General features: G+C 44.9%; 2 protein-coding genes across 2 annotated transcripts in view; both read left to right on the forward strand.

Moving 5' to 3' along the window:
* The window catches only part of LOC131498964 (zinc finger protein 256-like), a 259,197-nt gene that overhangs the window by 184,249 nt on the left and 47,795 nt on the right, over positions 1 to 27,153 (forward strand). The gene's annotated exons all lie outside the window — the stretch shown is intronic.
* Positions 9,006 to 21,884, forward strand: LOC131498961 (zinc finger protein 585A-like). Its single transcript, XM_058706550.1, has 3 exons — positions 9,006 to 9,307; positions 11,722 to 11,848; positions 15,402 to 21,884. The coding sequence occupies exons 1-3, from the start codon at positions 9,275 to 9,277 to the stop codon at positions 18,560 to 18,562; spliced, it is 3,321 nt and encodes a 1,106-aa protein (XP_058562533.1). The 5' UTR covers positions 9,006 to 9,274; the 3' UTR covers positions 18,563 to 21,884.

The raw sequence follows: 27,153 nt of genomic DNA on the forward strand, positions 1-27,153 counted from the left end.
TTTTCCTGGCGGACAAGAGAAAAAACTATTGTTTACATTATTCTTAGCAGATCAACAGTCCAAGAAAACTTTGTCTTTTGAACCGAGAAAAAAGCAGAATTTTAATCTAATACCAGTGTACTTTTAAAATCCATCCATTGCAACCTTAGTCCATTCTGACCACCATAAAATTCCTTTCCAAAGATTTCCCTTCACAGACCTACAACTTTCCTTCGCCTTCAGATTTTGTCCCAAGCCGTTTCTCTGCAAATAACCAATCTCATTTAGGACAAAATTACTTCCTTTTACCTTCAACAAAACTGTATTTCCATTTTACATACAGAGTTGCTTTTCTTATATCTGTTAGTCTTAACTACATTGTGCAGAATTTTAACTCAGAAACCTTAGTCTCCAGTGAAAACAGTAACCAACTGTAACCTGTTACACCAGAATTCTTTAGATGACAAATTTATAAACCAGTTAAGCACAAAGCATGTTTACCAACAGATCCAATAGCCTTAGTTTTTCTGCAGTAAGTCGAAGCACAAACCTATGTTTAGTAATCAATGCTTTAGTATTTTATCTCATTAGATATCCAATGATTTCAATCGCATTTAATGTGTGTGAGAGAAACTTTAAAGTTTCAGATTACCAAAGGCTTTGAAAGCTATCTTAACAATTACCCATGAAATCTTTGGGGCAGACAAAATTAACCAATATTTTAAGTCATATTTTGCTAACAAATTCCAACAGAGATAATATGAGTTTACTTGACCTTCAGCAAGCCTAGATAGATGAGTTCCATATTTAATGCTGATAACTATAAATACAGGTCTATCTTAATGAAACCAAAGAATTTAAATTAGTTTACCAATTATGTTTCACTTGTGTCCAGTTAAGACAAATTTTTCCCCATTGTGCATTTTTTAACCTGGAACACTGGTGGGAAAATCTGAAGTGGGCATTCCATGGGTGGGGGGTGCTCTTCTCTGACTTTGAGGGTGGGAGGAGGAGTTGATGGTGCCTGAGGCACTGAGGATGGTATAGGAACCAGTTCTGCAGGCCTCACTCAAGATAGTGCAGAAAGAGGAAGAGGGGGAGGGGAAGGAAGAAGCGAGTTGCCAGCAGAAGGTAGACAAAGGGAATTCCCAGTCCTGAACCTTGTCACCTTGGACAGAGCAACAGATGCCATTTCTGTCTGTCTGTCTCTCTCTCCCCCTCTCTCTCCCCTGCCCCCCACCAACTATTGGAATTAGGCAGTCCATATCAGGCCGGAGAAGACAGAGAACTTCCCTGAAACAAATGGAGTTTCAGCAGCTGCTTGGGAATATTCCTTAAAGTCCCTGTCCCAAGGTAGACTAACCACAGTTAGTTTCAGTTATAGCCATTAACCTGGGAAATGATTGAGGGAGAGGCCTTCACATCTATTTCGAGGAGGAACAGAGAGAGTCAGTGACCCTTTCATTAGGGATGGCCTGTGTTTCCTCCAGCAACTGAGTTCTAGCAGGAGGAGGCCTGTTTAGACATCCAATTTGTCAGGGGGGAGTTTAGTAGCCAAACACATTTGGTAAAACACATTCTGCAAGAGGCCTTTTGGTCTGAGTCCTGATTTAGAGCCATGAAGACCTGGACCTAGGGTACCTCTGTCGATTTTCCCTATTGCCTGCAGAAGAGATTGTTAGATTCTACTAAGGCCTTGCAGGGTTACAAGACATCAGTCCTTTCCTAAATCTTGCAATCCAAATTGTTTTCAATGAATTAAAAAGGCATCCCAAGGGAGAGTCCTTGGGGATGGAAGAGAAGCTCCCCGGCTCCTAGAGAGAGAAAAGTAGAGAAGGTCCATTACCACGAAGATCCCCCCTAAGGCCCAGGTGGTGTTTCATGCACCGGATATGTCAGAGGTTCCTGGTGTCAAAACGAACTGAGACATCCCTCAAATGAAGTCACTATGATGACCAACCAGCCAAACAAGACCCCTGAAAAAGGGATGGTAGCATCCCCCCTGCTTCCCCATTGCACCCTGACTACAAATGGGTGCCGGTATATGGACCAAGTTTGCCTTGCTGAGAAGGCCAAGAAACCACTGTTTGTTTGTTTGTTTTTTAATTTTTTAATGGCTATATTTTTGAGACAGAGAGAGAGACCGAGCATGAGCAGGGGAGGGGCAGAGAGAGGGAGACACAGAATCAGAAGCAGGATCCAGGCTCTGACCTGTCAGCACAGATCCAACGCGGGGCTCAAACTATCAACCGCGAGATCATGACCTGAGCCGAAGTTGGACGCTCAACCAACTGAGCCACCCAGGCACCCCCAAGAAACCACTGTTTTTAACCCATGGAAAATGTTACTTGGAGGAATTACTCAATTTTGTAATTTAAGTAGTAGTTAGTAGAGGCCATTGACCAAAAACAGTAAAGACATAAATCCATCATGATCTAAGCCACATTCCAACACATATAGTTTTTACAGCCAACTTCCTAGGAAATGGTCCCTGGTTGGGTTTTAATTCAATTGGGTACTGGCTTTGGCCGCGTCCCGGTGCAGGTCCCCCTGCCAGAAGTGGCTAGACCAGGGATGTGGAGGGGATCATGTTAGAACAATGAGGAGGAAACCTTATACTGGAGTCTTAAGATTGGGAGCCATCTTGGTGACTTGGGTGGCTGTCCTGTGCCCAAAACATACAACTTTTTATAAAGACAGGAATAAAGAGAGGGCGTCAAGTTTCTGGGTCTTATTACTATTCTGGCCAAGGTACTAACTTCTAGCCAAAAGTCAGGCTTTCTCCTTCATGTAGAGTAGCCATGGGCTAGAGGATTGCAGCCTGAACAATTGACCAGAAAATGTTCCAATAAGACCATACTCCTTGAAAGGCCCTCGAAATGAGAGTAAAGGAAGAAAAGAGAAAGTACTCACCAAGTTTGCACCGAAGCTCAGAGTCCAGTTGAAAAGACTCATAGCCCCACACATTGGATGCCATATGATGAGGTTTCGGGGTGATGGTGGGGTTCGTGGGGTCCAGAGCTGACTGCCAAGAAAGAATTCTTGAAGACGTCTTTGGTGCAAAAATGTGATTTTATAAAGCATGGGGACAGGACCCATGGGCAGGAAGAGCTGCACTGGGGTTGTGTAAATGACTGGTTATGTACTTTGCAGTTTTTTTTTTTTTTTGGGGGGGGAGGTAAAATCAAAAGGGAAGTTTCCAAAGAGACTTTCATATGCTAAAGACTCACAGATTACTGGAGGCCTAGTTATTGTCAAGCTAAGATTGTCTTTCCCTCTAGCAAAGCATTAAGACAATAAGGAGTTCCTGGAGAAACATTTTATTCTGCAAGCCTCAAGTATTTGTCAATAGGCTGTAGGTTATAAGGAAATTTGCTTTTATCCACCATTTCCTTTTTGCCTTTGGTCCCCACAATACTAAGATATTTAACTAAGATCTTTGTAAACTGATGGAGACTCCATCAGTTTAACCATTTGTCTTCTTTCCTTTCCTTTGTCCCTGGGTAGGCAGGAGTGCCTGAGGAATGTCACACATATCCTACCTGGTGTGGGGGGGCAAGGAGGGCTGCTAGGATAAGAAATTGAAACCTAAGAACACCCAATCGAAACACCCAAGCACAAACAGCTAACTAGGCTTTCCCAAATAAGGCAATTCCTTAAGCTATAGCGAATCATGTAACTTCTTTGCTTTGCCTTCCACTTTTTTTTTAACGTTTATTTATTTTTGAGACAGAGAGAGACAGAGCTTGAACGGGGGAGGGTCAGAGAGAGAGGGAGACACAGAATCCAAAACAGGCTCCAGGCTCTGCGCGGTCAGCACAGAGCCCGACGCGGGGCTCGAACTCATGGACAGCGAGATCATGACCTGAGCCGAAGTCAGCCGCCCAACCGACTGAGCTACCCAGGCGCCCCTTTGCTTTCCACTTTTGTCTAAAAAAGCCTTTCCCCTGAGTTTGGTTTGATGCTGCCCAAATGTATTTGCTGTTTGCTCAAATATGGTCTTCAAAATCTTGATGGTCATTGTTATGCCCAGAATTCATGATCCCCAAATACCGCCAGGGAGCCGAGTCCGATGTAAAAGCAAAAGAGCCTTTATTCGAGCTAGCTCGAGCTCAATCCCCTACCTGCACCGAGGCAGCGGTGAGATACAGGGAGAGAGAGCGAGTTTCAAAAGGACAAAGGTTTTATTGGGGCCTAGGGGCAGTTGGTGAGGTAATGGCTATGGCCTCAGCCGATTGGCTGGGGAAGGGTCCGAGTCCTGTTAGGCAGGTGAGGGGGGGTTACTCAAGGGGAGGAGGTGTGGTCAAGGTGAAGGATACAGAACAAGATGGAGTCGGCCGGCGTAGGCCCGCCCTTTCAGTCATCAATTTGGTGAGAGAGCCAAAGGCAAGTAGAGGGCGAACCACAAGCCAGCAACCTGCCAACCAGCCAACCTCATTGGGATATATGTGACATTCCTCAGGCATTCCTGACTGTCATAGGCTAAGAGAAGGAGAGAACAAATGGCTAACTGCCAGAGATGATAGTTATGCAGGATGCAAGTCTTCATCAGTTTACAAATGTCTTAGTCAATTACAAGAAAAAGGCAATCTTATCAATAGTCCAGCCTCCAGAAACCCATATACTCAGTTTCCTGGAGCCCCAACATCACCCTCCCTTTCATAGTGATGTGGGGAACAAAAACAAGGAAGGAAGGAAATGGGAAATAAAATAAAATTTCTTTATAACCTGCACCCATTGACAAAGACTTGAGACAGGCAGAGTAAAACATTCCTACAGGAACTCCCTACTGTCTTAATGTTAATGCCTTAGTGAGGAAAAAACAACCTTAGCTTGACAATAGCTAGGCCTCTCATAACTTATGCGTCTTCCTTAGAATATGAAAGTCCTTCTGGAAACCTCCCTTTTGCCTTTACCTCCCCCAGCTCCATAGTACATAACCAGTCACTCCTCACAACCCCAGTGCAGCTCTTTCTGCCCAAAGGCCCTGTCCCTATGCTTTCATAAAATCACCTTTTGCAACAAAGAGGTCTCAAGAATTCTTTCTTGGCCATTCATTCTGGACCCTCACCACCACTCCAAAACCACCTCAACTTTATCTTTTAAAAGAACTAAAAAAAATAAATAAAACCCACATGACTCATCCTTGCTCAGTAGTGCTCTTATTAAAAAGAGCTTCCTTGCATAGGGTGCCCAGGTGGCTCAGTCCAGTGGGCATCTAGCTGTTGATTTCGGCTCAGGTCATGATCTCACGGTTCGTGGGTTTGAGACCCAAGTCTGTCAGTGCAGAGCCTGCTTGGGATTCTCTCTCCCTCTCTCTCTCTGCCCCTCCTCAACTCTTTCTCTCTCTCAAAATAAATAAACTTAAAAAAGGGCTTCCTCACTACACAATGTAATATTACATCCAATCCCCTTTTCTCACAAAATCACCTCTCCTTTTTTTCATTGCGCCTGCCACATTCTAACGTACAATATAACAGTATTTCTGCTTTCATGTTTCCTGTGTTTTCCTTGAACATAATAAAAGCCACATGAATATGGGACTGCTTGTCTTCTCTCTCCATTTCTCTCGTGAATCTACCAAAAGTTCCTGAAAAGGCGGTATGTGCACAATGCAAATTTGTTAAGACAGTGAATAAACATGAAAATTTTTAAAGTTGATTTATTTTGAGAGACACAGAGCAAGCAGGGCAGAGATAGAGGGAGAAAGAGAATCCCAAGCAGCCTTTGCACTGTCAGTGCAGAATCCAACGTGGGGCTCAATCTCATGAACCCTCAGATCATGACCTGAGCTGAAATCAGAAGTCTGAAGCTTAACTGACTGACCCACCCAGGTGACCCTAAACATGACATTTCAAGTTCTTTCCCATGTAAACTATTCCAGGTACCCTAAATGTCCTCCTTAAGTCTCTCTTCAAAGTAGTGTGAAAATTAGTAAAGGAAATCTCCTTTAAAAATGGAGTCAGGGGGTGCCTGGGTGGCTCAGTCGGTTAAGCGGCCGACTTCGGCTCAGGTCATGATCTCACGGTCCGTGAGTTCGAGCCCCGCATCGGGCTCTGTGCTGACCGCTCAGAGCCTGGAGCCTGTTTCTGATTCTGTGTCTCCCTCTCTCTCTGCCCCTCCCCTGTTCATGCTCTGTCTCTCTCTGTCTCAAAAATAAATAAGCGTTAAAAAAAAATTTTTTTTTAAATGGAGTCAGGAGGCTGAAATGAGGGAGCTCTTAGGCTGGTAGGACATAATCTGCAGGAGGAAGGAATATAATTTATTTTATTTTATTTTTTAAATTTACATCCAAATTAGTTAACATACAGTTCAACAATGATTTCAGGAGTAGATTCCTTAGTGCCCCTTACCCATTTAGCCCACTCCCCCTCCAGTAACCCTCTGTTGTTCTCCATATTTATGAGTGTCTTATGTTTTGTCCCCCTGTTTTTATATTATTTTTGATTCCCTTCCCTTATGTTCATCTGTTTTGTCTCTTAAAGTCCTCATATGAGTGAAGTCATATACTATTTGTCTTTCTCTGACTAATTTCACTTAGCATAAAACCCTCCAGTTCTTCCCACGTAGTTGCAAATGGCAAGATTCCATTCCTTTCTGATTGCTGAGTAATACTCCATTGTATTTATATACCACATTTTCTTTATCCATTCATCCATCAATGGACATTTGGGCTCTTTCCATACTTTGGCTATTGTTGATAGTGCTGCTATAAACATTGAGGTGCATGTGTTCCTTCGAAACAGCATACCCGTGTCCCTTGGATAAATACCTAATAGTGCAATTCCTGATTTGTAGGGTAGTTCTATTTTTAGTTTTTTGAGGAACCTCCATACTGTTTTCCAGAGTGGCTGCACCAGCTTGCATTCCCAAGGAATATAATTTTTATATTGACAAAGGAGGATGCATTCTGGGTAGGAATTTAGTCTCCTGCCTTTAATAAAAAGAAGGATGGTCTTTCCTTGCCCCACCAAGGACACACTAATGAAGGCATGCAGCCACTGAATATCTGCCACAGCCTCACACTGTTGTTCCTCAGTGAACTTTCATTGAAATCAGCACTCCCCAATCTCCTCCTAAAACCTCATAAAAACTGACTTTACCTGTGTCTCTTGACACTTGCCTGTGGACACTTGCCAGTTAAAATTCCTCTGTTATTCCTAAATAAACTCAGTTTGCTAGTAAAATAACTGGCTGTTTATTTTTAAGCTGGAAAGTATTGCTCAATGTTTGCAGAAATGAAAATTTCACATTTTGCAGATAAAAGTCTCACAAAGACTAAGCACATTGGTCTGGCACAGCCACATGCTCTGTTTCATTGTATCCTTTCTCAGACTACTTAGAGCCTTCTTCTAATATTTATGTGAGTTCCAAGGGTCACTTGTTAAGAGTGTCCAACTTCAGCTCAGGTCATGGTTTTGCGATCCCTGAGTTCCACCACCACATTGCACTCACTGCTGTCAGGACAGAGCCTGCTTTAGATCCCCTGACCACGGCCTCCCCCCCCCCCCCCCCCTCGCGCCCTGGTTCTCTATCCCTCACCTGGCTGTATTCTCGAAAATAAATAAACATTTAAAAAAGAAAAGAAAAGTTCTGTGAATTCTACTGTTTTTTGGTCTTTACTGATGTGTAGGAATATGGGATGTGGGTTTGCCCTTAGGTATTTCTGTTACTGTCTTTAAACCACTAGATAAACGTTATGAACTGCTTTTTGAAATGGGCATTTCACATCTGATTTTCTACGATAATTTCAGTTTCTACTGCCAGTACCTGCAGAAATGAGAATCATTTCCCAGCGAGGAGATGAGATCATTGGGTTCAGATTCTCCCTTTGCACACATGCTCCAAATGGAACTGGCAACACGTATTCGGTACCAAATATAGCATCAGTTAAGATGCTCTCTGAGATTGATGTCAAACTCCTATAAGGAATTGGGTATATCTGAGAATATGGAGTAAGAAATATATGGATAAAGGTGTTCCTCAATAGATGGGACACAATCACTATACAGGCAAGTGAAGGTTTGTGTGGAACCAGAGGCTGACCTCCTCATTGTCCACCTAACTCAGGGTGGCTTGCCATTCATCTTCCTTTTACCCTGTCACAGACATGTATGGAGTGTGACAAAGTAAACCACAGGCCCCAGATGGAGTCCCGTCTGCTAGGTCATGTCACCCAACCTGGGCATAATACCTAAACTCATTGTACTTTCAACCACCCCCAGAAATTTAGTTTCCACTGGCCATTGAGGAATTTTGTGGTCAGCACTAAAAAGGTAATCAGCTACATGGATGGGTCCTCTCCATCACCCAAAGGAAGATGAGGTATTTCTCTAATAAGACCCATTTGTCCCCCAATTAAGATGACCTCAACTGACATAATCCTTTTTTTGTTTATGATGTTTTTGTCCTACCTTTAAAAAGCTTTTCCTAAAAACAAAAAACAAAACAACACAAACCAACACCAAAAAAAGTTTCCCTTTCTGTGTCCCTTTGGAGCTTCCCACTGCTTGCTAGATGTGATGCTGCCCAATTCACGAATCAACGAATAAAGGCAAAAGACCGTTAAAATGTACTGGGCTGAATTTTTGTTGTTTAAAGAAACTTTTCCATTGTTCCTAACCAATTACAAAACTTACTCTAACGCTTCAGGGTGCAAGTGTTTGAAGAGCAACATCTTTCCAGCTGTGTACACTCCTTTGATTTCTGAAGCGCTGGACACATTTGAATGATGTGTCCTTTACCTCAGGAAGAGGTCGTGGGAGCATATAAAATAATAATTTTCTCCTTTGGAAGCTGATTGAGCTTCATGGAGTGTGAAGTTAGGGCTCTTCTCTGTCTTTAACAATATGCAAAGCAGTTCCCCGTGGGTAGGAGCAGCACTTTCCACTAACCCTCGGGGTGCGGCGTCTCCAAAGCTCCAGCGTGCAAAACCTACTTCTGGTGGCAACTACTGCGCTGGGAGCTAAGGTACCCGGAAGGCACTGGACACAGAGGACAGAGCGAGGAGCCAACAAGGGAACAGGAAAGGGATTTCTAGGCGTGCGCAGCCGCTGGGGGCGGGACTTCCTGCCTCACCCCTCGGACGACTTCTGGCCTTTCCTCAGGTCGGCTCAACCTCTAAGGTTCCGGAGCGGACTTTCGGGGACCAGGTGACAAACTGACAAAGCGCGAAGGGAGGCGACGTCCCCACCGCATAGACTGGCGATAACGACTCGCTGACGCCACTCGGGCTGCTCCCCGCCGGGGCCGGAACTGGGACCGCGGGCTCGAGTGTCAGTTCTCCCACAGTCCGATGGCGGCGGCCGCGCCTAGGAACCCGGCTGAGGTAACCGCGCGGCCCCCGGGCCCACCCGCCCCGCCCCAGACCCTCCAGGCCCGAGCGCGGGGCGCCTGCTCGCGTCCCTGCGGCCCAGGTCCCGGTGTCCGGGCCGGGGAGGCGCTCGCGGGCGGGGTCCCCGCGTCTGAGCGCCGGCGTGACGGGGTGCGGGAGCGGGCTGCAGGGGAGGGGCCGGCTGGTGCAGGGCTGCAGGGGGCCTGCGCCACCAGCGGGGCACGGCAGGTCTCGGTTCTTTCAGCGAACGCAAGGTGCAGCGGCGCCCGTGAGGCCTGTCACCTGGCTGCCTGACCAGTCCATCCGTGCTGGCGGTGTGCCAGGCGGTGTAACCCAGGTGTAAATAGATAGGCCCAATCTGGCTGCGGAGAGGACAGATTGCAGGGGTGGGGGGCAGAGGGGGCAGGGAGCGCAGGAGGGGGTGCCTGCGCGAGTGTATGTCATCGTTGACGGGCCAGAAGGGTCACCGTGGATGTCAGCGAAGCGGTTGAATTTTGGCCCCGGGTTTGAGAAGGGCCAAGGCAAATTTGGGGTGTTGCAGGTGACAGGAGAAAGGGAGGGGTCCCGGAATGCCTGGGGGCTTTGGTCCTTTGAAGTACAATCTGCCAGTTATTTGACGGGCAAAACTAGTTTCTTTGAGAACGAAAGAGCACCGCAGTCTGGAACAAGCAAGCTGAGGCTCAACAGTAGGCCAGTCCGGAGGACACGAGAGAGGTAGGCTTTTTTAAAGGGGAAGGGGCTACGTTGGGAAGGCTGTTAACATCTACAAGTCCGTGAGAGTAAACTGGGAATTGAAAGTATAGTGGCTTCCCATTGGCTGAGCTGTGGGTGGGGTGGTCCCGAAAGCCTGTCTTTTCCCCTCTGGGCTAGTAGAGGAGGTAGTTTCCCAGTCCAAGTTCGAGTGTGTCGTCCTGTCGGGTCTGCACTGATCGTGGCGGTAGTGCGTGAGAGCTCCCCCAGCTGCGTCCTCCCGACTCCCTTTTAGTGAGGTTTCCCGTTATTAATTCTCAGCGGTCCTAGCAGCGGAAGGGGTGGACGCTCCCATCAGCTGGACGGAAGGTGGCAGTAGGTTGATTGTCCTTGGAGATCTCCCAAGTTGCTTGGACGTCGTTAAGTCTTAGATGTTCAGAGAGGCGTGAGTGACGTCATCCAGTGGGGGCGGGACAGGAAAACCCGGGAAACCGGGGCAGGTTTCAGGATGGAAACTTTGAAAAGTGAGGGCAGTTGTGTGGCCCCGGCGGAGGTTTGGATCACATTGAGGACGGGGTGCAGACTAGGGGGGCAGTGCTATCAGTAGGTCAGAGGGCCTTAGTGAGGTGTGCTGAAGAGTGGTTCCCTGGCTCAGCGCCTGGTTGGGGCTGCTGGGCAGCGCGGGCACAGGCGAAGGAGAGAGAAAGATGTGGCAGATGGATGGGTGGGTAAGGCTTCCATGGCATGATGGGACAAGAGATGGCTGAGGACACCTAGGAGTAATTGCGGCAAGGTGACAGGGATCAGTGGTGTAGGGCTTCACCAGAGCTTTGTGGTGCGCTTTTCTGGTGTCCGGGCCGTTTCACAGTCTTGCTGATGGATAAGGTGTGGGGCCAGTGTGGTCACTTGTGAGTCTCTGTGCCTGGCAGGGAGACCTTTAGGGCTGGGCTTTTCACAAAGGTTCAGTGCAGAGTGGAGGGTTGTGACTGTTGGAGGGACAGCATGGGCAGCACAGAAGTATTAGAGGGACTGGGAGTATCTGAAACGGCTACGTGGCTGTGGGTGTGTGTCCCTGAAGCCAGGATCCCCGGCAGGCGAGGGGGACTTCTCAGCCGCATTTGAGGCTTTCCCTCTGGTGGGATCCACGAGAGAGCTGGGGTTGTAGTGGACCCTGTTTGAATTTGTCACACATCCTTTGGGTGTCATGTGACAGGTACCAGTGTGAGTCAAGGGGGCATCCTTTGGTGTGGGGCAGGAAGCTGTGGGGGCGCAACTGTGGGGTCTGAAGGTGTGAGGGAGATGCAGACTACAGGGTCATGTTCACTTGGAGAGGGAGTGTGAGTGTGAGCTTAGGGTCTCAGGGCCCTGGGATTGGAGACTGACTGGTCGAGGTGGGTCCATAATTGTCTGTGTTTGAGGGCACATTCGGGGAGACTCCACGGGAATTTCCAGGCAGAAAGGATGGCGCTTGGGGGGCCAAACCCAGATTGGCCCCCGCAGATTGCATCTGTGCACCCCCTGCCTGTTATTGCTGAGGACCGAACACAGTGATTGGTGGGTTGGTGAGGAGACGGTGGCATTAATGACACCAGGACCTGGTCTTTATTCTGAGGTAGGAGCTGGGGTGGCTGGGGAGAATGGGGTGTATGTGTCAGGGTTTAGGCTGTGGGTTCTCCGAGAGAGAATGTTCATGGTGCCATCTGTCCGTTTCATGACAGGGTGGTGTGACCTTTGAGGACATTGCCATCTACTTCTCCTGGAAGGAGTGGAGACTTCTTGATGAGGCTCAGAGACAGCTGTACCATGATGTAATGCTGGAGAACTTTACACTTATATCCTCCCTGGGTAAGGCCCTCATCCTCCCCAGTGACCTGGACTGGGCTCTGTATTCTCATTTACCTCCCCTTCCGCCTACCCCCTCTTCCTCCTTCCATTCCCCCGGCGATGCTTTTTCCTTCTCAGGTGTGGATGTGGGACTTGCCTGCTTTCCCCACTTTTTTGGTGGTTGCATTTGTTGCTGGGTCTAGGTTGTCCATATGCCCTTTACTCTCTCCTTGCAGCCCAGTGCCCTCTGTGCTGAACCCTCATACGGTAAGATTTGGGCGGTAGTCATTAATAAAGCTGACAGATTGCACCTTGCTGGCCCTCTCCTTGGCTGGGTCAGTGTATCCAGATCTATGCCATTTCTGTGGCCCAGGTTTTGATCTCTTCCCTTCGGTGATGTGTACTTGTGCCTGCCTGTGCCAAAAATTGCAGGCATTGGCTTGGTCACACTCAAGTGGACTATGGGCTACTTCTCAAGACTATTTTATGTGGTTCTTCTTGTAGTGTTTACATTTTTCGTATACCTGCCCTTCTCCATTCAGCTCTGTTAAGGTTTGATTGACCAAATTGTATTATTGAAAGTATATTACAAGATGAATTGATATACTTAAACATTATGAAATTATTACCAAAATGAAGGTGATCAGCACACTGATTACTTGACATAATTACCTTTTTCAGGCTCGTGGTGAGAAAGCTTAATATCTACTCTCAGCAAATTTTAAGTTACAGTACAGTCATTATTAACACGTGTAGTTAACATGCTGTCCTTTAGATCCTCAAACTTACTCATCTTATAAATGAAAGTGTGTACTCATAACCATCATCTCCCCATTTCCCCCAGTCCAGAGCTTCTGGCATTCTACTTTCTGTGTCTATGAGTTCGAATATTTTGTAAGAATACCCAAATAAAGTACCATGCAGTATTTGTCTTGTCCTGTGTGGTTTATTTCACTTAGAGTAAGTTTTTCCGTGTTCATCCGTATTGTGGTAAGTGCCCGTTTTACGTTCTTTTTTATGGCCGAATATACCTACACTTGTGTGTGTACTAAGTGTTGTCACTTATCAGCTCATGCACACTTAATCATGTTTCCCTATGTTGACTGTTGTGAATAATACTACAGTGGATGTGGATGTGCAGACACTTTGTGTAGATTCTGATTTTGTTTCCTTGGGATACATACCTAGAAATGGCAATGGTGGGCCATGTGGCGGTTTGATTTAAAATTTTTTTTGTGACTCCTCCCTATTATTTCCTTTAATGACTTCCCTGATTTACATTCCCAGCAACAGTGTTCAGCCATTCTTTTTTCTCCACATCCTCACCAACATGTTATCTCTTGTTTTTTGGTCATAGCCATTTTAACAGGTATAAGGTGATATCTTGTGGGGGTGTTTTTGTTTTTTGTTTTTGTTTTGTTTTGTTTTTTTTGAATGAGAGACTGATAGAGATAGCACATGCAAGCAAGGGAGAGAGAGAATCTTAAGCAGGTTCCAAACCGAGTGTTGTGCAGAAATCAAGAGATGCCTAAAACGACTGAGCCCCCCAACACCCCACATAGCTTATGATTTTGATTTGCGTTTCCTGATGATTAGTGCTCCAAGCCCTTGTTGGCCAATTGTGTCTCCTTTTCACTGTCTTCTGTGTGTCTGGTTCTGCTGCTACTTTGCAATTTGCTATAATCCTACTTGTTTCTTTTTGATTTTGTTGTGTGTGTTTTTAATGTCAAATTAAAAAAAAAATTGACAATAGTAAGGTTAAGGAGACTTTTACCTAGTTTTTTTCTAAGAGTTTTAGGGTTTGATGTCGTGTGCTGAAATTTTTAATTAATTTCAAGTTTATTTCCATGAGAGCTGTAAAACGGAGATCCTGTACATTATTTTTTTCATTTGGAATATCAGATTAGACAACAGTCTTAAAGAGATTATTTTTTTCAGGGCGCCTGGGTGGCTCAGTGGGTTGAGCGTCTGACTTCAGCTCAGGTCATGATCTCGCGGTCCGCGAGTTTGAGCCCCGCATCGGGCTCTGTGCTGGCCACTCAGAGCCTGGGGCCTGTTTCGGATTCTTTGTCTCCCTCTCTCTCTGACCCTCCCCCGTTCATGCTCTGTCTCTGTCTCAAAAATAAATAAATGTTAAAAAAAAATTTTTTTAAGAGATTATTTTTTCAACAGAGTATTCTTGGCATAATTGCCAAAAATCAGTTAATTATGTATGTGTAGTTAGAATTTGGGCTCTTTATTCAATTACACTGGTCTATTTTTTATGCCAGTGCCTTATTGTTTTGATTATATAGCTTTGTAATGTTGTTTGAAATCAGAAATGTGCTGCTTCAGTTTTGATTTCTGTTTTCAAGATTTCTTTGCTTCCTGTTTTAGGACACCCGGTGGCAGGGGTGCCAGTGTCCTCTGTGGAGCAGGCAGTAGGAGTCCCTGCTGAGCAGGGACCTCAGTAGCACCCACCTGGTGGCTGACAGAGATTCCCCAGCCCCTGTTTTCTACCCATCCCCCCATGTCTCTGCTAATACTGTCTCCAGCCATCCCTCTGTGTGCTTGTGCTCTCTTTTATGCTTCACTGTGTATTAGTCAGTCTTGATTGGACTCTGGAGCCCTCTGAGGCTACTATGATTCATGAATAGCTGTTGAGTTGATTTTTTTTGGTGAAGGCTGGGATCCCGTATTCTACCATCCTGCCAACATCAGTCACATAGGATGCTTTTCTGAGTCAGTTGTGTGCTGAGTAGCTCTGGGACAGTCGTGGCCATCCCGCGTGACCAATTTTCTTCAGTATTTCTAGCCTCCCTGTGCCCTGTAGTTGCTCACCTGGAGCTTACAGGGAAGAGTCCATACGTGGACTGTATCATACAATGGACCTGATCCAGACATGACCAGGTGGGCTCACAGGGGCCTTTTTCTGGTGAATGGCAGCTGGGGAAGGTGTGATATCAGGACTTTGGTTCAGATCACACTAGGTACCTTTGTTCAACTAGAGTTTGGTGCCATGCCAATGGCCACACCTCGTTCATGCCTTTCCTTCTTCACTGTTGACAGTTTGTATACTTGTGGGTTCTACTCCTTTGGTAGTCCCGTGACTTCCAGCGCAGGGTAATTGCTGTTTCTCAGGCCTCCACATCTTAACCATTTCTCTCACTGCTCTTCCTGGGTAGTCCAACATTCACCTTCACCCATTTGCCAGAAATGTTCGTGTATCCTTCATGTGACCTTGAACAGCCACAGATTTCTTTTGATTGGATTTTTCAGCAGCCTCCTACTCAGCCAGATGTCAGTAGCAGAAAAGAACCTTGCCAATGCTGTGGGCAGAGAAACAAGTTGTAGACCCTGGGCTCTCTTCCTTCCATCAAACCCTGGTTTTCTGTCCTTCCAATGAGCTGTCCACAGTGCATTGACCTTAGGGGCCTAGTAACGCAGAGCAGGCACTCCTTCACCTGAATTCCAGCTCCCATGTCTGGAATAGCATCTACTCAACTCGCGCCTACACGAGACAGGTGCATATGCGTGACGGGCTTACCCCTCACGGTAGTCACCATGTATTTCATGAGAGTTTCTTTGCGTTCAGGTTGCTGCTGTGGAGCAGAGGATGCGGAGGCACCCCTTGAACAGAGCGTTTCTGTAGGTGTGTCACAGGCCAGCACGCCCAAGGCAGCTCTGTCTTCCCGGAAGACCCACCCCTGTGAGATGTGTGGTCCGGTCTTGAGAGACGTTTTCCGCTTGGCTGAACACCAGGGAAAACCAAGCAGCCAGAAACTGTTGAGGTGTGGGGCATGCGCACAACGATTTTACTTCAGCGTAAACTTTCAGCAGCAGCCGGAGCAGCACACGGGAGAGAAACCATTCAGAAGTAGTGTGGACACGGCCTCTTTTATGAAAGGATATGGATTCCATGATTCAGGAAAGCCCTTTACCTGTACAGAGGTTCAGAAGGATTTCGTGCCTGGCTCGGGGCATCTGCAGCAAGAGGCCACTGAAACTGGAGAGAAGCCAAACACAATCAGCCAGTGCAGGGCAACTTTGCAGAGCAGTAAAGGTCATTACTCTCGGGGAGAACGCAAGGAAGCCTTATGTTCCGAACATACACATGTTCGGGATCAGAGTGTCCAACCTGGAAGTCCATGTTTTGTGTGCAGTGAATGTGGGAAAGCATTCAGGCACAAATCTTTATTTACCATACACCAGAGATTCCATACTGCGGAAAGACATCATGAGCTTAACAAATGTGGAAAATTGCTAAGGCAGATGTCAACTCACACTGCACATGGAAAGACTCTCACTGCATCTAGGCAATACACGTGCAACAAATGTGGGAAATCCTTAAGCCACAAATCTGTGCTCATTCATCCCCAGAGAGGGCATAGTGGAGAAAATGATTATGTTTGCAGTGGATGTTCAACATCTTTTAGCCATAGTTCAGTTTCGATTATACATTCTGTTCAAACCTCAGAAAGGCCCTATAAGTGTAGTGTCTGTGCAAAATGTTTTACCTCTATCTCTGCCCTCACTTATCATCAGAGATCTCACACAGGGGAAAGACCTTATGGGTGCAGTGAATGTGGGAAATCTTTTACCTCCAGGACTGGCCTCCATTACCATTACATAGTTCACTCTGGAGAGAGGCCTTATGAGTGCAGTAAGTGTGGGAAGGCTTTTATCTCCAGAACTGGCCTCCGTTACCATTACAGAGTTCACACTGGAGAAAGGCCTTATGAATGCAGAGAATGTGGGAAATCTTTTACTGATACTTCTGCCCTCCGATATCATCAGAGAGTTCACACTGGAGAAAAGCCTTATGAGTGCAGTGAATGTGGGAAATCTTTTACTACGCCGTCTGCCCTCCGTTGTCATCAGAGAGTTCACACTGGAGAAAGGCCTTATGAGTGCAGTGAATGTGGGAAATCTTTTACTACTCCTTCTGCCCTCCGTTCTCACCAGAGAGTTCACACTGGAGAAAGGCCTTATGAGTGCAGTGAATGTGGGAAATCTTTTACTCATACTTCTGCCCTTCGTTATCACCAGAGAGTTCACACTGGGGAAAAGCCTTATGGCTGTAGGGAATGTGGGAAATCTTTTACTACTCCTTTTGCTCTCCGTTCTCACCAGAGAGTTCACACAGGAGAAAGGCCTTATGAGTGCAGTGAATGTGGGAAATCTTTTTTCTCTAAGTCTGACCTCCATTGTCATCATAGAGTTCACACTGGAGAAAGGCCTTATGAGTGCAGTGAATGTGGCAAGTCCTTTCTCCGAAGAAATAATCTCAATGTACATGCAAAGGTCCACTCAGATGAAAGGCCTTACAAGTGTAATGAATGTGGGAAATCTTTTAAGTGTAAGTCAGCATGCATTCAACACCAGAGAGTTCACACTGGAGAAAGGCCTTATGAGTGCAGTGAATGCGGGAAATCTTTTACCACTAGTTCAGGCCTTCGTTATCACCAGAGATTTCACACTGGAGAAAGGCCTTATGAGTGCACTGAATGTGGGAAATCTTTTGCTGACACTTCTGCCCTCCATTATCACCAGAGAGTTCACACAGGAGAAAGGCCTTATGAGTGCAGTGAATGTGGGAAATCTTTTTTCTCTAGGTCTGACCTCCATTATCATCACAGAGTCCACACTGGGGAGAGGCCTTATGAGTGCAGTGAGTGTGGCAAGTCTTTTTCCCGAAGAAATAACCTCAATGTACACCTAAAGGTGCACTCAGATGAAAAGCCTTACAAGTGTAATGATTGTGGGAAATCTTTCAAGTGTAAGTCATCATTCATTGAACACCAGAGAGTTCATACCGGAGAAAGACCTTATGAGTGCAGTGAGTGTGGGAAACCTTTTTCCACTAGTTCTGTCCTTCGTTCTCACCAGAGAGTTCACACTGGAGAAAGGCCTTATGAGTGCAGTGAATGTGGGAAAACTTTTACTGCTAGCTCTATCCTCCGTAATCACAAGAGAGTTCACACTGGAGAAAGACCTTATGAGTGCAGTGAATGTGGGAAAACTTTTACCACTAGGTCTGTCCTCCTTTATCATCAGAGAGTTCATAGTGGAGAAAGGCCTTATGAATGCAGTGAATGTGGCAAGTCCTTTATCCAAAGAAATAGTCTCAAAGTACACAGAAAGGTTCATTCTGGTGAAATGCCTTATAAGTGCAATGAATGTGCGAAATCTTTCACCTGCAAGTCAAAACTCCTTGAACACCAGAGAATTCACACAGGAGAAAAACCTTATCTGTGCAATAAATGTGGGAAATCTTTTAGTCGTAGCCATGCCCTTCAGTATCATCATCAAAGTCACCTTGGAATAAGGCCTTATAAGTGTAGTGAATGTGGGAAATCTTTTGCTTGTAGTTATTCCCTCCGATCTCACCAGAGAGTTCACACTGGAGAAAGGCCTTATGAGTGCAATGAATGTGGGAAATCTTTTACAGCTAGTTCTGTCCTACATGCTCACCAGAGAGTTCACACTGGAGAAAGACCGTATGAATGCAGTGAATGTGGCAAGTCCTTTCTCCGAAGAAATAGCCTCAATGTACACATAAAGGTTCACTCAGGTGAAAGGCCTTACAATTGTAATAAATGTGGGAAATCTTTTAAGTGGAAGGCAACATTCATTCAACACCAGAGACTTCACACAGGAGAAAGGCCTTATGAGTGCACTGTATGTGGGAAATCTTTTATCAGTCATCCTGCTCTTAGTTATCATCAAAGAGTTCACACTGGAGAAAGGCCTTAGGAGTGCTGTGAATGTGGGCAGTCTTTTAGCCAAAGCTCCAGTCTCACTCAACAACAGAAAGTATAGTAGATGAAGCCCTTCTGAGTGATCAATTATGAATTGTTTATGTTCACTAGAAGTTGTATTTCTCTTCCTATCCTCTATTCAGGATTAGCAGATGATGTCTTTGGGAGGTAATTTGAATCAGAATGGGTCATGAGTGTGGATGGAGCCCTCATGAATGGGTTTATCGTCTTCATACCAGTTCTAAGAGAGCTTGCTTCCTCTGTGTACCATGTGAGGACCCTTTTGAGAAGGTCATCTATAAATCAGGAAGTTGCTCCTCACCAGACATGGAACCGGACCCTATAGGGAATGTTAGGTTGGCTATCCAGCCTCCAGAAAGAAGTTTCTGTTGTTTGCAGTCACCTAGTTTATGGTACTTTGTTAGAGCAGCCTGAGCTAAGACATGTGAAGAATGTGGGCAATCTTTTGGCAAAGGATACAGTTTCATAAAAATCAGAAAGTACCCTGGGTAAGGCCTCATGAGTGAGGGGAATGACACAATTCCTTTTGCCAGTCCTCTGTCTTCATTGCACACTCAGTTCACACTGCCAAGGGTGTTAAGGTAGCAGAGCAGGTGGTATTTCCTTGAGTAGTGTAATCACAGTGAAGGAGTGCCTTTGTGAAGCAGCCACTTAGCTGGAACAAACCTTGTTCACTTGAATGCCCCCAGTGGAGTGACTTACCCTAAGTTCCAGCTATTTGGGAAAACTTGAGGAGCTGTGTTGTGCTTCTGATGTGTCCGGAGTCATTGCTAGATCGAAGTCACTGCCAGTTTCTGTAGCAGAAGTCATTTCACCAATGCCACCTGGCAGGTTCCCACAGTATATATCAGTCACCACCCCAATATGCTATGGCAAGCTGGTCTCTGTGGTTTGTCATTGCCGATAGGAATTATGGATTGTTGGAACTTCTCATTCTCTTCTCAGAATGTGGATGTGACACATTGTTTATCCACAGCACCTGATCTGAGTTCTTGGTGGTATCTTGCAGAGAAAGACTCATCTTAGGGATGTTACCATCTTGTGATGCCCAACTGGTCATGTGGGGCAAGGCCTCGTCCAGAAGGAAGAGGCAAGAGGTAGCGTTCTGTGCAGCAACATGGTGAAGTCTTTTCCTTTGCAGACCCTGGTGTGAGTGTGGTAACATCTCAGAGACGATTTTGAGGAAGTGGTTGAGCCTTGTGGACAGCAGTGTGGGACATGCCAGGGGACCACTGTGCCAGGTTGGAGGGCTGGGTTGACGTGCAAGGAGTGGGTGAGACACCTGAAGGGGGTGGCACACCCAGCAATGCTATTTAGGTAGGACTCTATGGGCTGAGTCTCCCTTTTTCACCCTGGACATGGATTTCCCACTGTGGGTCCCTAAGACAGTGACCTGCCTATTGCTCTAGCCACTCTTTTCCCAGTAGTTCCCTGAGGGACACCGCACAGTCTATGTGGCCCAGAGGTCCTTGACCCAACTCATACGTACATGCTGTGCAATGGCATGTGCAAGTCTGTGGTGCCAGTGAGGGACTCAATCTCCATAGTGATTATATTTTTTGAAATAAATTGTTAAGGACAAATTAATATCAGGCAACGAACCACATATCCAGAAAGCTTAGAGTACACTAAACAGGATAAATGCAAGAAGAAGAAAAAAAGACCCACATGTAGGTGTTTTATTTTCAACTTACTTGAAATCATAGATAAAGTTTTTAAAGAAGACTGAGGGAAGAAAATACCTTAGCTCCAGAAGAACAAAGACTTACACCCATTTTCTCAGAAATCATGCAAGCAAGACAGGAGAGGAATGAAATATTTAGTGTTGAGAGAAAAACTCATCAGGCTAGAGTTGTCTACCTGGCAAAATTATCCTTCGACAGTGCAGGGCAAACAGCATTTCTGAAAGAAAAACTAGGGAACGTTTTGCCAGCAAACCTGCCATCTTATTCCATTTTGGGTGATATGACAAAATACTACAGACTGGGTAATTTATAGAAAAATAAACATTCATTTCTCACAGTTCCGGAGGCTGGCAAGTCCAAGGTCAAGGCGCCAGCATGGGTGAGTTCTCTGGTCAAGATCCTCCTCCTGGTTCCTAGTTGGTTTTTCTTGCTACATTCTTCCATGATTAAAGAAATTAGGGATTTTTTTTTTTCAGTAGGCTGCAGGTCCAGGATGGAGCCAAATATGGGGCTTTAACTCATGATCCTGAGATCAAGAGTTGGATGCTTAACTAATTGAGCCATCCAGGCACCCCAGAAATAAGGGATCTTCGTGGAGCTCCTTTTATAAAGGCAATTCATTTGCCTTTATAAGCCCATTCATGAGGGCTCTAACCTTATAACCTAAGCACCTCCCAAAAGTGTCATATTTAGGGGTTAGGATTTTTTCACATGAATTTGGGGAAGGGGGGTGACCATAGGATCTTGCTTGCAAGAATTGTGAAAAGAACTTTAGAGACAAGGAATGTGATACGGGTCAGAAACTTAGATCTACATAAAGAAAGAGTATTGCAGGAAGAATAACAACGTAAAAAAAGTATTTTTCTGGGGCACCTGGGTGGATCAGTCAGTTAAGTGTCTGACTTGGGCTCAGGTCATGATCTCACAGTTTGTGAGTTTGAGCCCCACGTTGGGCTGTGTGCTGACAGCTCAGAACCTGGAGTCTGCTTTGGATTCTGTGTCTCCCTCTCTCTCTGTCCCTCCCCTGCTTGGTCTCTGTCTCTCTGTCAAAATAAATATTAAAAAAAAAATTTAATATATTTTTCTTTTTTAATATTATTATTTAACAATTTTTAAGTATGCTCCACACCCGACACGGGGCTTAAACTCATGGCCCTAAAATTAAGAGTTGCATGCTCTGCCAACTGAGACAAACAGTTGTTACATCAACAATATATTCTGTTATTTATGATTATCTTAATGTGTGTGTGTGTGTGTGCAGATATTAGGCTTTGATATTCGTAGAATGAATGATGTCAATGATAAAAGGGACTGGAAGGAGGAATTGAGATTATTTTGTTATGATAAGGTATAGTATCCTTGAAGTGATGTAGTATTTGAAAGTAGATTTGGAAGGGCTCCTGGGTGGTTCAGTCAGTTAAGCATCTGACTTAGGCTTAGATCACAATCTCACGTTTCATGGGATTGAGTCCCATAGTTAGTCCAGAGCCTGCTTTACATCCTCTGTCTCTCTCTGGCCCTCCTCTCCTTGAGCATGTGTGCACACTGTCTCTCTCTCTCTCTCTCTCTCTCTCAAAAATAAAATCAGCATTAAAAAGAAGTAGATTTGGATTAGTTGTCAATGTTTATTGCAAATTCGAGGGCAACAAAAAGTATAACTGATATGCTAAGGAACAAAAGAAGATGGAGTACCATAAAATACTCAGTTAAAACCATAAAAAGCAGGAAAAGAGTGGAAGACAAATTGAGACAAAGAACAAGGGTGATGAATAGAAATCAGTAACAAATATGGTATATGTTAATCTAACTATATCAATAATCACTTTGAATGGTAGAAAACTAATTAAAAGATTTTCACAATGGGCCCCAAAGCAAGATCCTACTATATATTGTCTACAGAAACTGTGCGATAATACATATGCAGTGTTTTAACCTCTGAGTTTGTAGTAATCTATTACAGGAACAGTAGAAAATGGATAGAGGAACAGACATCCGGAGAAATGAATGACTGAGAAAGACATAGAGCAAGTTAGTGAGGGCTCACTTTATGAAGCTTCTCCCTCTGTGTGACATGGTAGGATCAGTGTTGGTAAGTAAACTGCTTTATTTACTGTGGCTTCATTGCTTAACAGTATCCATTAACTGTCATCAGGCAAAGGTATAACTTTATATTGATGTTTTATCATAAAATTATGCAGGTATGACTGGGTCAGAAATGACCTTAGGATTATAGAGTGCAAAAGTCAGTTGGTGACCTGTTTAGCTAGTTAGAAAGCATTTAAGTCATTGTGCTTTAAGGAAACACCCTTTATCTGATTGTGAAGTTCTGAGAATGGGGAGGTATTGGACATAGAAACACACAAATATCAATGGAACAGAATAGAGAGCCCAGAAATAAACCCATGCATGTATGGGTTTGTCTGTTTATAAATAAAAGGCCAAGAATATATAATTCAGAAAGGATAGTCGCCAATAAATTATGTTGGCAAAACTGGGCAATCACATGCAAAAGAATGAATCTGGACACCAGTCTTATACCACAAATGAAAATAAGTTCTAAATGGATGAAAGATTTGAATGTAAGACCTGAAACAATAAATCTAGAAAAAACATAGGGGTAATCTTGAAATTGGTCTTGGTAATTTTTTTTTTTTCGATTTGATACCAAATATATGGTGGTGACGAAACAGGTACAAACATTTGTCAGAACTCAATGAAGTGTATATTTTATTACTTTTTTCAGTTTATTATTTTGAGAGAAAGGGAGAGAGAGAGAATCCCAAGCAGGTGATGTGCTGTCAGTGTAGAACCTGAGACAGGGCTTGAACTCATGAACAGTGAGATCATGACCTGAGCTGAAATCAAGAGTCAGGCACTTAACCATCTGAGCCACCCAGGCACCCCAATTGTATATTTTAAATGGGTACACTTTTTTTTTAATTTTTTTAACGTTTATTTATTTTTGAGACAGAGAGAGACACAGCATGAACGGGGAGGGGCAGAGAGAGAGGGAGACACAGAATCGGAAGCAAGCTCCAGGCTCCGAGCCATCAGCCCAGAGCCCGAGGCGGGGCTCGAACTCACGGACCGCGAGATCATGACCTGAGCTGAAGTTGGACGCTTAACCGACTGAGCCACCCAGGCGCCCCATGGGTACACTTTTAACAGTTTAAATTGTGCTTCAATGAAGTGTGAAAACACTAGCTTGTTTAAATGGTCACTAGGATCAACAGCCTAGCCATCTTGTACAAAATGGGACACAGAGGTATACCTTTCTCTGGGAGAATGGGGAAAGGATCTTCCCCAACGTAATAAAAATTATGTCAGACCTGAGGCCAGAATGCAGGTCGCCTGAAACACAAGCAGGGTTTCTTTTACACCCCTGTCTTCCACATAAAGGCTCTGAGGCACCTGGGTGGCTCAGTTGGTTAAGCATCTGACTTCAGCTCAGGTCATGAGCTCACAGTTTGAGTTTGAGCCCTGCTTTGGGCTCTGTGCTGACAGCTCGGAGCCTGGAACCTGCTTCAGATTCTGTGTCTCCTCTCTCCCCCCCTCTCTCTCTCAAAAATAAATAAACATTAAAAAAAAATTTTTTTTTAAGAAGGCTCCATCCGACTTCTTTGAATGAACATGGGCACATCCTCAAAAGACAGGTTCTGGGTCAGAGACCACAGGGCAGCTCTTCACATTCACCTCCAGGTGACCATGATATCTGAACTGCTGGTTGACTTGTCCAGTAGTTTTTGTCTTGAGGATAAGCTCCACCTGCCAGGGTGGGGAGGAAAGGACAGTCATCCCCCACGATTCTTTTACCTGGCCCCAGGGCTGGTCTCCAATCACTCAGAGAGAGAGAGAGAGAGAGAGAGAGAGAGAGAGAGAGAGAGAGAGTCTTGAATATATTCAAAGATGTTGAGGTCTAAGGGGGCACTGAAAAGAGGAGAGTTCAAACATCTTCATTTATCCAAGTTAGAATTTTTCTTTCTTCTTGATTTATTAAGGAAAGAACCTCACCTTTTAGATAAGTTCTTCATTTTTTGTGAGTTCTTTGGACCATGACAGATCCCAAGAGGGAAGAATGAGTATGTGAAAGAACTTACACAAGAGGGTGAGGCTTCTACTTGTCCTTGGAGGAAGCTAATAATTAGGTAGGTGAAAAGAATGAAATACTTTTGCAGGTGTCTTTTGTTGTGTAAAAACATGACCCCAAACTTAAGTGATTTAAAATAGCAAATAATGGGGACACCTGGGTGGCTCAGTTGGTTAGAAATCCAACTCTTGATTTTGGCTCAGGTCATGGTCTCAGGGTTCATGAGATCGAGCTCCATACAGGGTTTAGTGCTGACTTCACAAAGCCTGCTTAGGATTCTCTCTCTGTCCCTCCTCTGCTTGCATACACATTCTCTCTCAAAATAAATAAACAAAAAAATGGTACATTAATTCAGTTTTGGGGGTCAGAAAACTGAACAAGTTTCAGTTGGGTAATTCTCTTCACTGTATCAACAGAAATTATACTTAGAGACATTCAGGTAGTGGGTGGGTTGGTTTAGGGAGCCTGGGATGATTCACCCACGTTCCTGTGCTGCCTTAATAGATGGCTGGAAAGGTGGGCTCAGCAGGAACTTTGAACTAGAGCATTCACATACACATGGCCAAACTTCTTACATGGAAGTCCAGGTGTATCTAGAAGCTCACAGAGAAGCTGCAAACTCTTTGCGTCTTGTTCTCAGAGATGAAAAAAAAAATGCATCCACCAGTTCTTTCAGTCAAACAAGTCATCCAGTTTCGAGGTAAGTTGAAATAGAGTCACTTTTCAGTGGGAGGAATAGCAAGGAATTTGCTGTCTTCCTTAATATACCACGAACACTTGGGGCACCTGGGTGGTTCAATCGGTTAAGCGTCCAACTTTGGCTCAGGTCATGATCTCATGGTTCATGGGTTCGAGCCCTGCATTGGGCTCTATGCTGACAGCCTGGAGCCTGCTTCAGATTCTGTGTCTCCCTCTCTCTCTGCCCCTCCCCTGCTCATGCTGGGAGTTCTGTGGCAATGGGGACACTGATGTGTTAGCCAAAGCCCTGCAGGTAGGAAAGCCAAAGTCATCCTTCTATGATGCCACACTAAATGATGAAGATTGGAATGTTATGAGAACATCGAGGACAAACGAGGGTTAGTGAAGCTGTTGGGTATTAGGAAAGGGTCCTTAGTGGTAGCCTTGAAGGATAGGTGAGATGCCTCAGTGAAGAATCGAGGGCAGGCATCAGTTTTGTGATACTTGCCTCTTCCTCTAGCAGCCAAGGTCCATTTGAGCAAAGGCTCTGTGTCTGTTACACCCATGCCGCATCCATAGAGCTTCACACCTGCCATTTGTTCACTAAGTGTTCATGAGAAAAGAAAAGCAGTTAGGAAGATGCACAGAAGTACAAATGTATAGGATATTCCAGGAAGGCAAGTAGATTAATGAGGCTGAAAGTTTCTGTGCAGGGAGAGGGTTAATGAGGGCTGAAGCTGCAGACAGAAGCTTAACACAATGCCTTACCATTTACAAAATAATAGAATCATGGGGCGCCTGGGTGGCGCAGTCGGTTAAGCGTCCGACTTCAGCCAGGTCACGATCTCGCGGTCCGTGAGTTCGAGCCCCGCATCAGGCTCTGGGCTGATGGCTCGGAGCCTGGAGCCTGTTTCCGATTCTGTGTCTCCCTCTCTCTCTGCCCCTCCCCCGTTCATGCTCTGTCTCTCTCTGTCCCAAAAATAAATTAAAAATGTTGAAAAAAAAAATTTAAAAAAAAATAATAATAGAATCACGTATTGATAATACTTTGAATTATAAGATAAGATGTTCATAATACAATATTACGTTTAAATGGGACACTATACAATTCCTATGGTTTAAATCAGGAGCAACACATGTATCCAAATTGGGTAGTATTTTTCACTATGTTGTGTGATTTTTCACAGAAATGTGACCTGCTCTGGCCAGCCTTCCTGACCTCAGATGATGCCCAACTTCATCTTCCCAGTTGCAGAGCCCACAAATCCAGGGACCATCTTTGGTTCATTTTATTTCCACTCCCCATATCCGTTCCTACTGGATATCCTACTTGCTCTGTCTCAGAATTTGTCAACCATGTGAACACTTCCCATTGTTTTCTCTGCAACTAGCCTGGACAGAGCCAGCATCTTTTACCTGGGTTTCCTCATTGGGTGTGTAACTGTTCTTCCTCTTCCTAACTTTATTTTCAGTGTAGTCTCCACCCACCAGTCAACATGAACCTTTCAGTGTACAAAGCAGATAGTGTCTGTGTTTTGGTCAAACCCTGTAATGGCTCCCATTTTATTTAGAGAAAATTCAAAATTCTTACAGAAACCTAGACAGCCTTACAGTTCTTCCATGTTTTTCTCTGACCGCCTCCCTAAACTCTGCCCCACATCTAGTTCCGTGTGCACTGGCACTTGGCTTTGCCTGGGACAGGACACTGGTGGCTTCCTGTGTTTAGATAGTATATACAACATATCTGCATAGCTTAGTCGTTCATCTTTTTTCAAATACTGCCTCTAATGATCTTGTCAATGAGGTTCTCCATTACTACCCAGTTTATATTGCATCTTTCTTCGTTCCCTGGTCATCCCTCAAACCGTCTTTTTTTTTCATGCAAGGAACTGTCATCTTAGATTCAATATTTTGTTATTGTCCATCTTTCTTAACTGTAATGCTGGCTCGATAGAGACAGATTCTTCACAAGTTTTTTTTTTTCCTGGTACCTCTTATACATCAAAAAAATTAATAATAGTAACATGTGATGCTTCACCTGTGCCTATTGAAGCAGTGAGTAAAAGTCTATCCACTTTTTCCAGTTCATTTCTGACATTCAGGCAATTTGTTCCC

The sequence above is a fragment of the Neofelis nebulosa genome, chromosome 17 (assembly GCF_028018385.1).
Source record: "Neofelis nebulosa isolate mNeoNeb1 chromosome 17, mNeoNeb1.pri, whole genome shotgun sequence".
In the NCBI taxonomy this organism is placed as follows: domain Eukaryota; kingdom Metazoa; phylum Chordata; class Mammalia; order Carnivora; family Felidae; genus Neofelis; species Neofelis nebulosa.

Coding starts and splice junctions, on each gene's coding strand:
- LOC131498961 (XM_058706550.1), top strand. CDS start 9,275: ATGGCGGCGGCCGCGCCTAGGAACCCGGCTGAG. Junction 9,308..11,721: donor CGCCTAGGAACCCGGCTGAG/GTAACCGCGCGG, acceptor GTTTCATGACAG/GGTGGTGTGACCTTTGAGGA. Junction 11,849..15,401: donor TACACTTATATCCTCCCTGG/GTAAGGCCCTCA, acceptor CTTTGCGTTCAG/GTTGCTGCTGTGGAGCAGAG.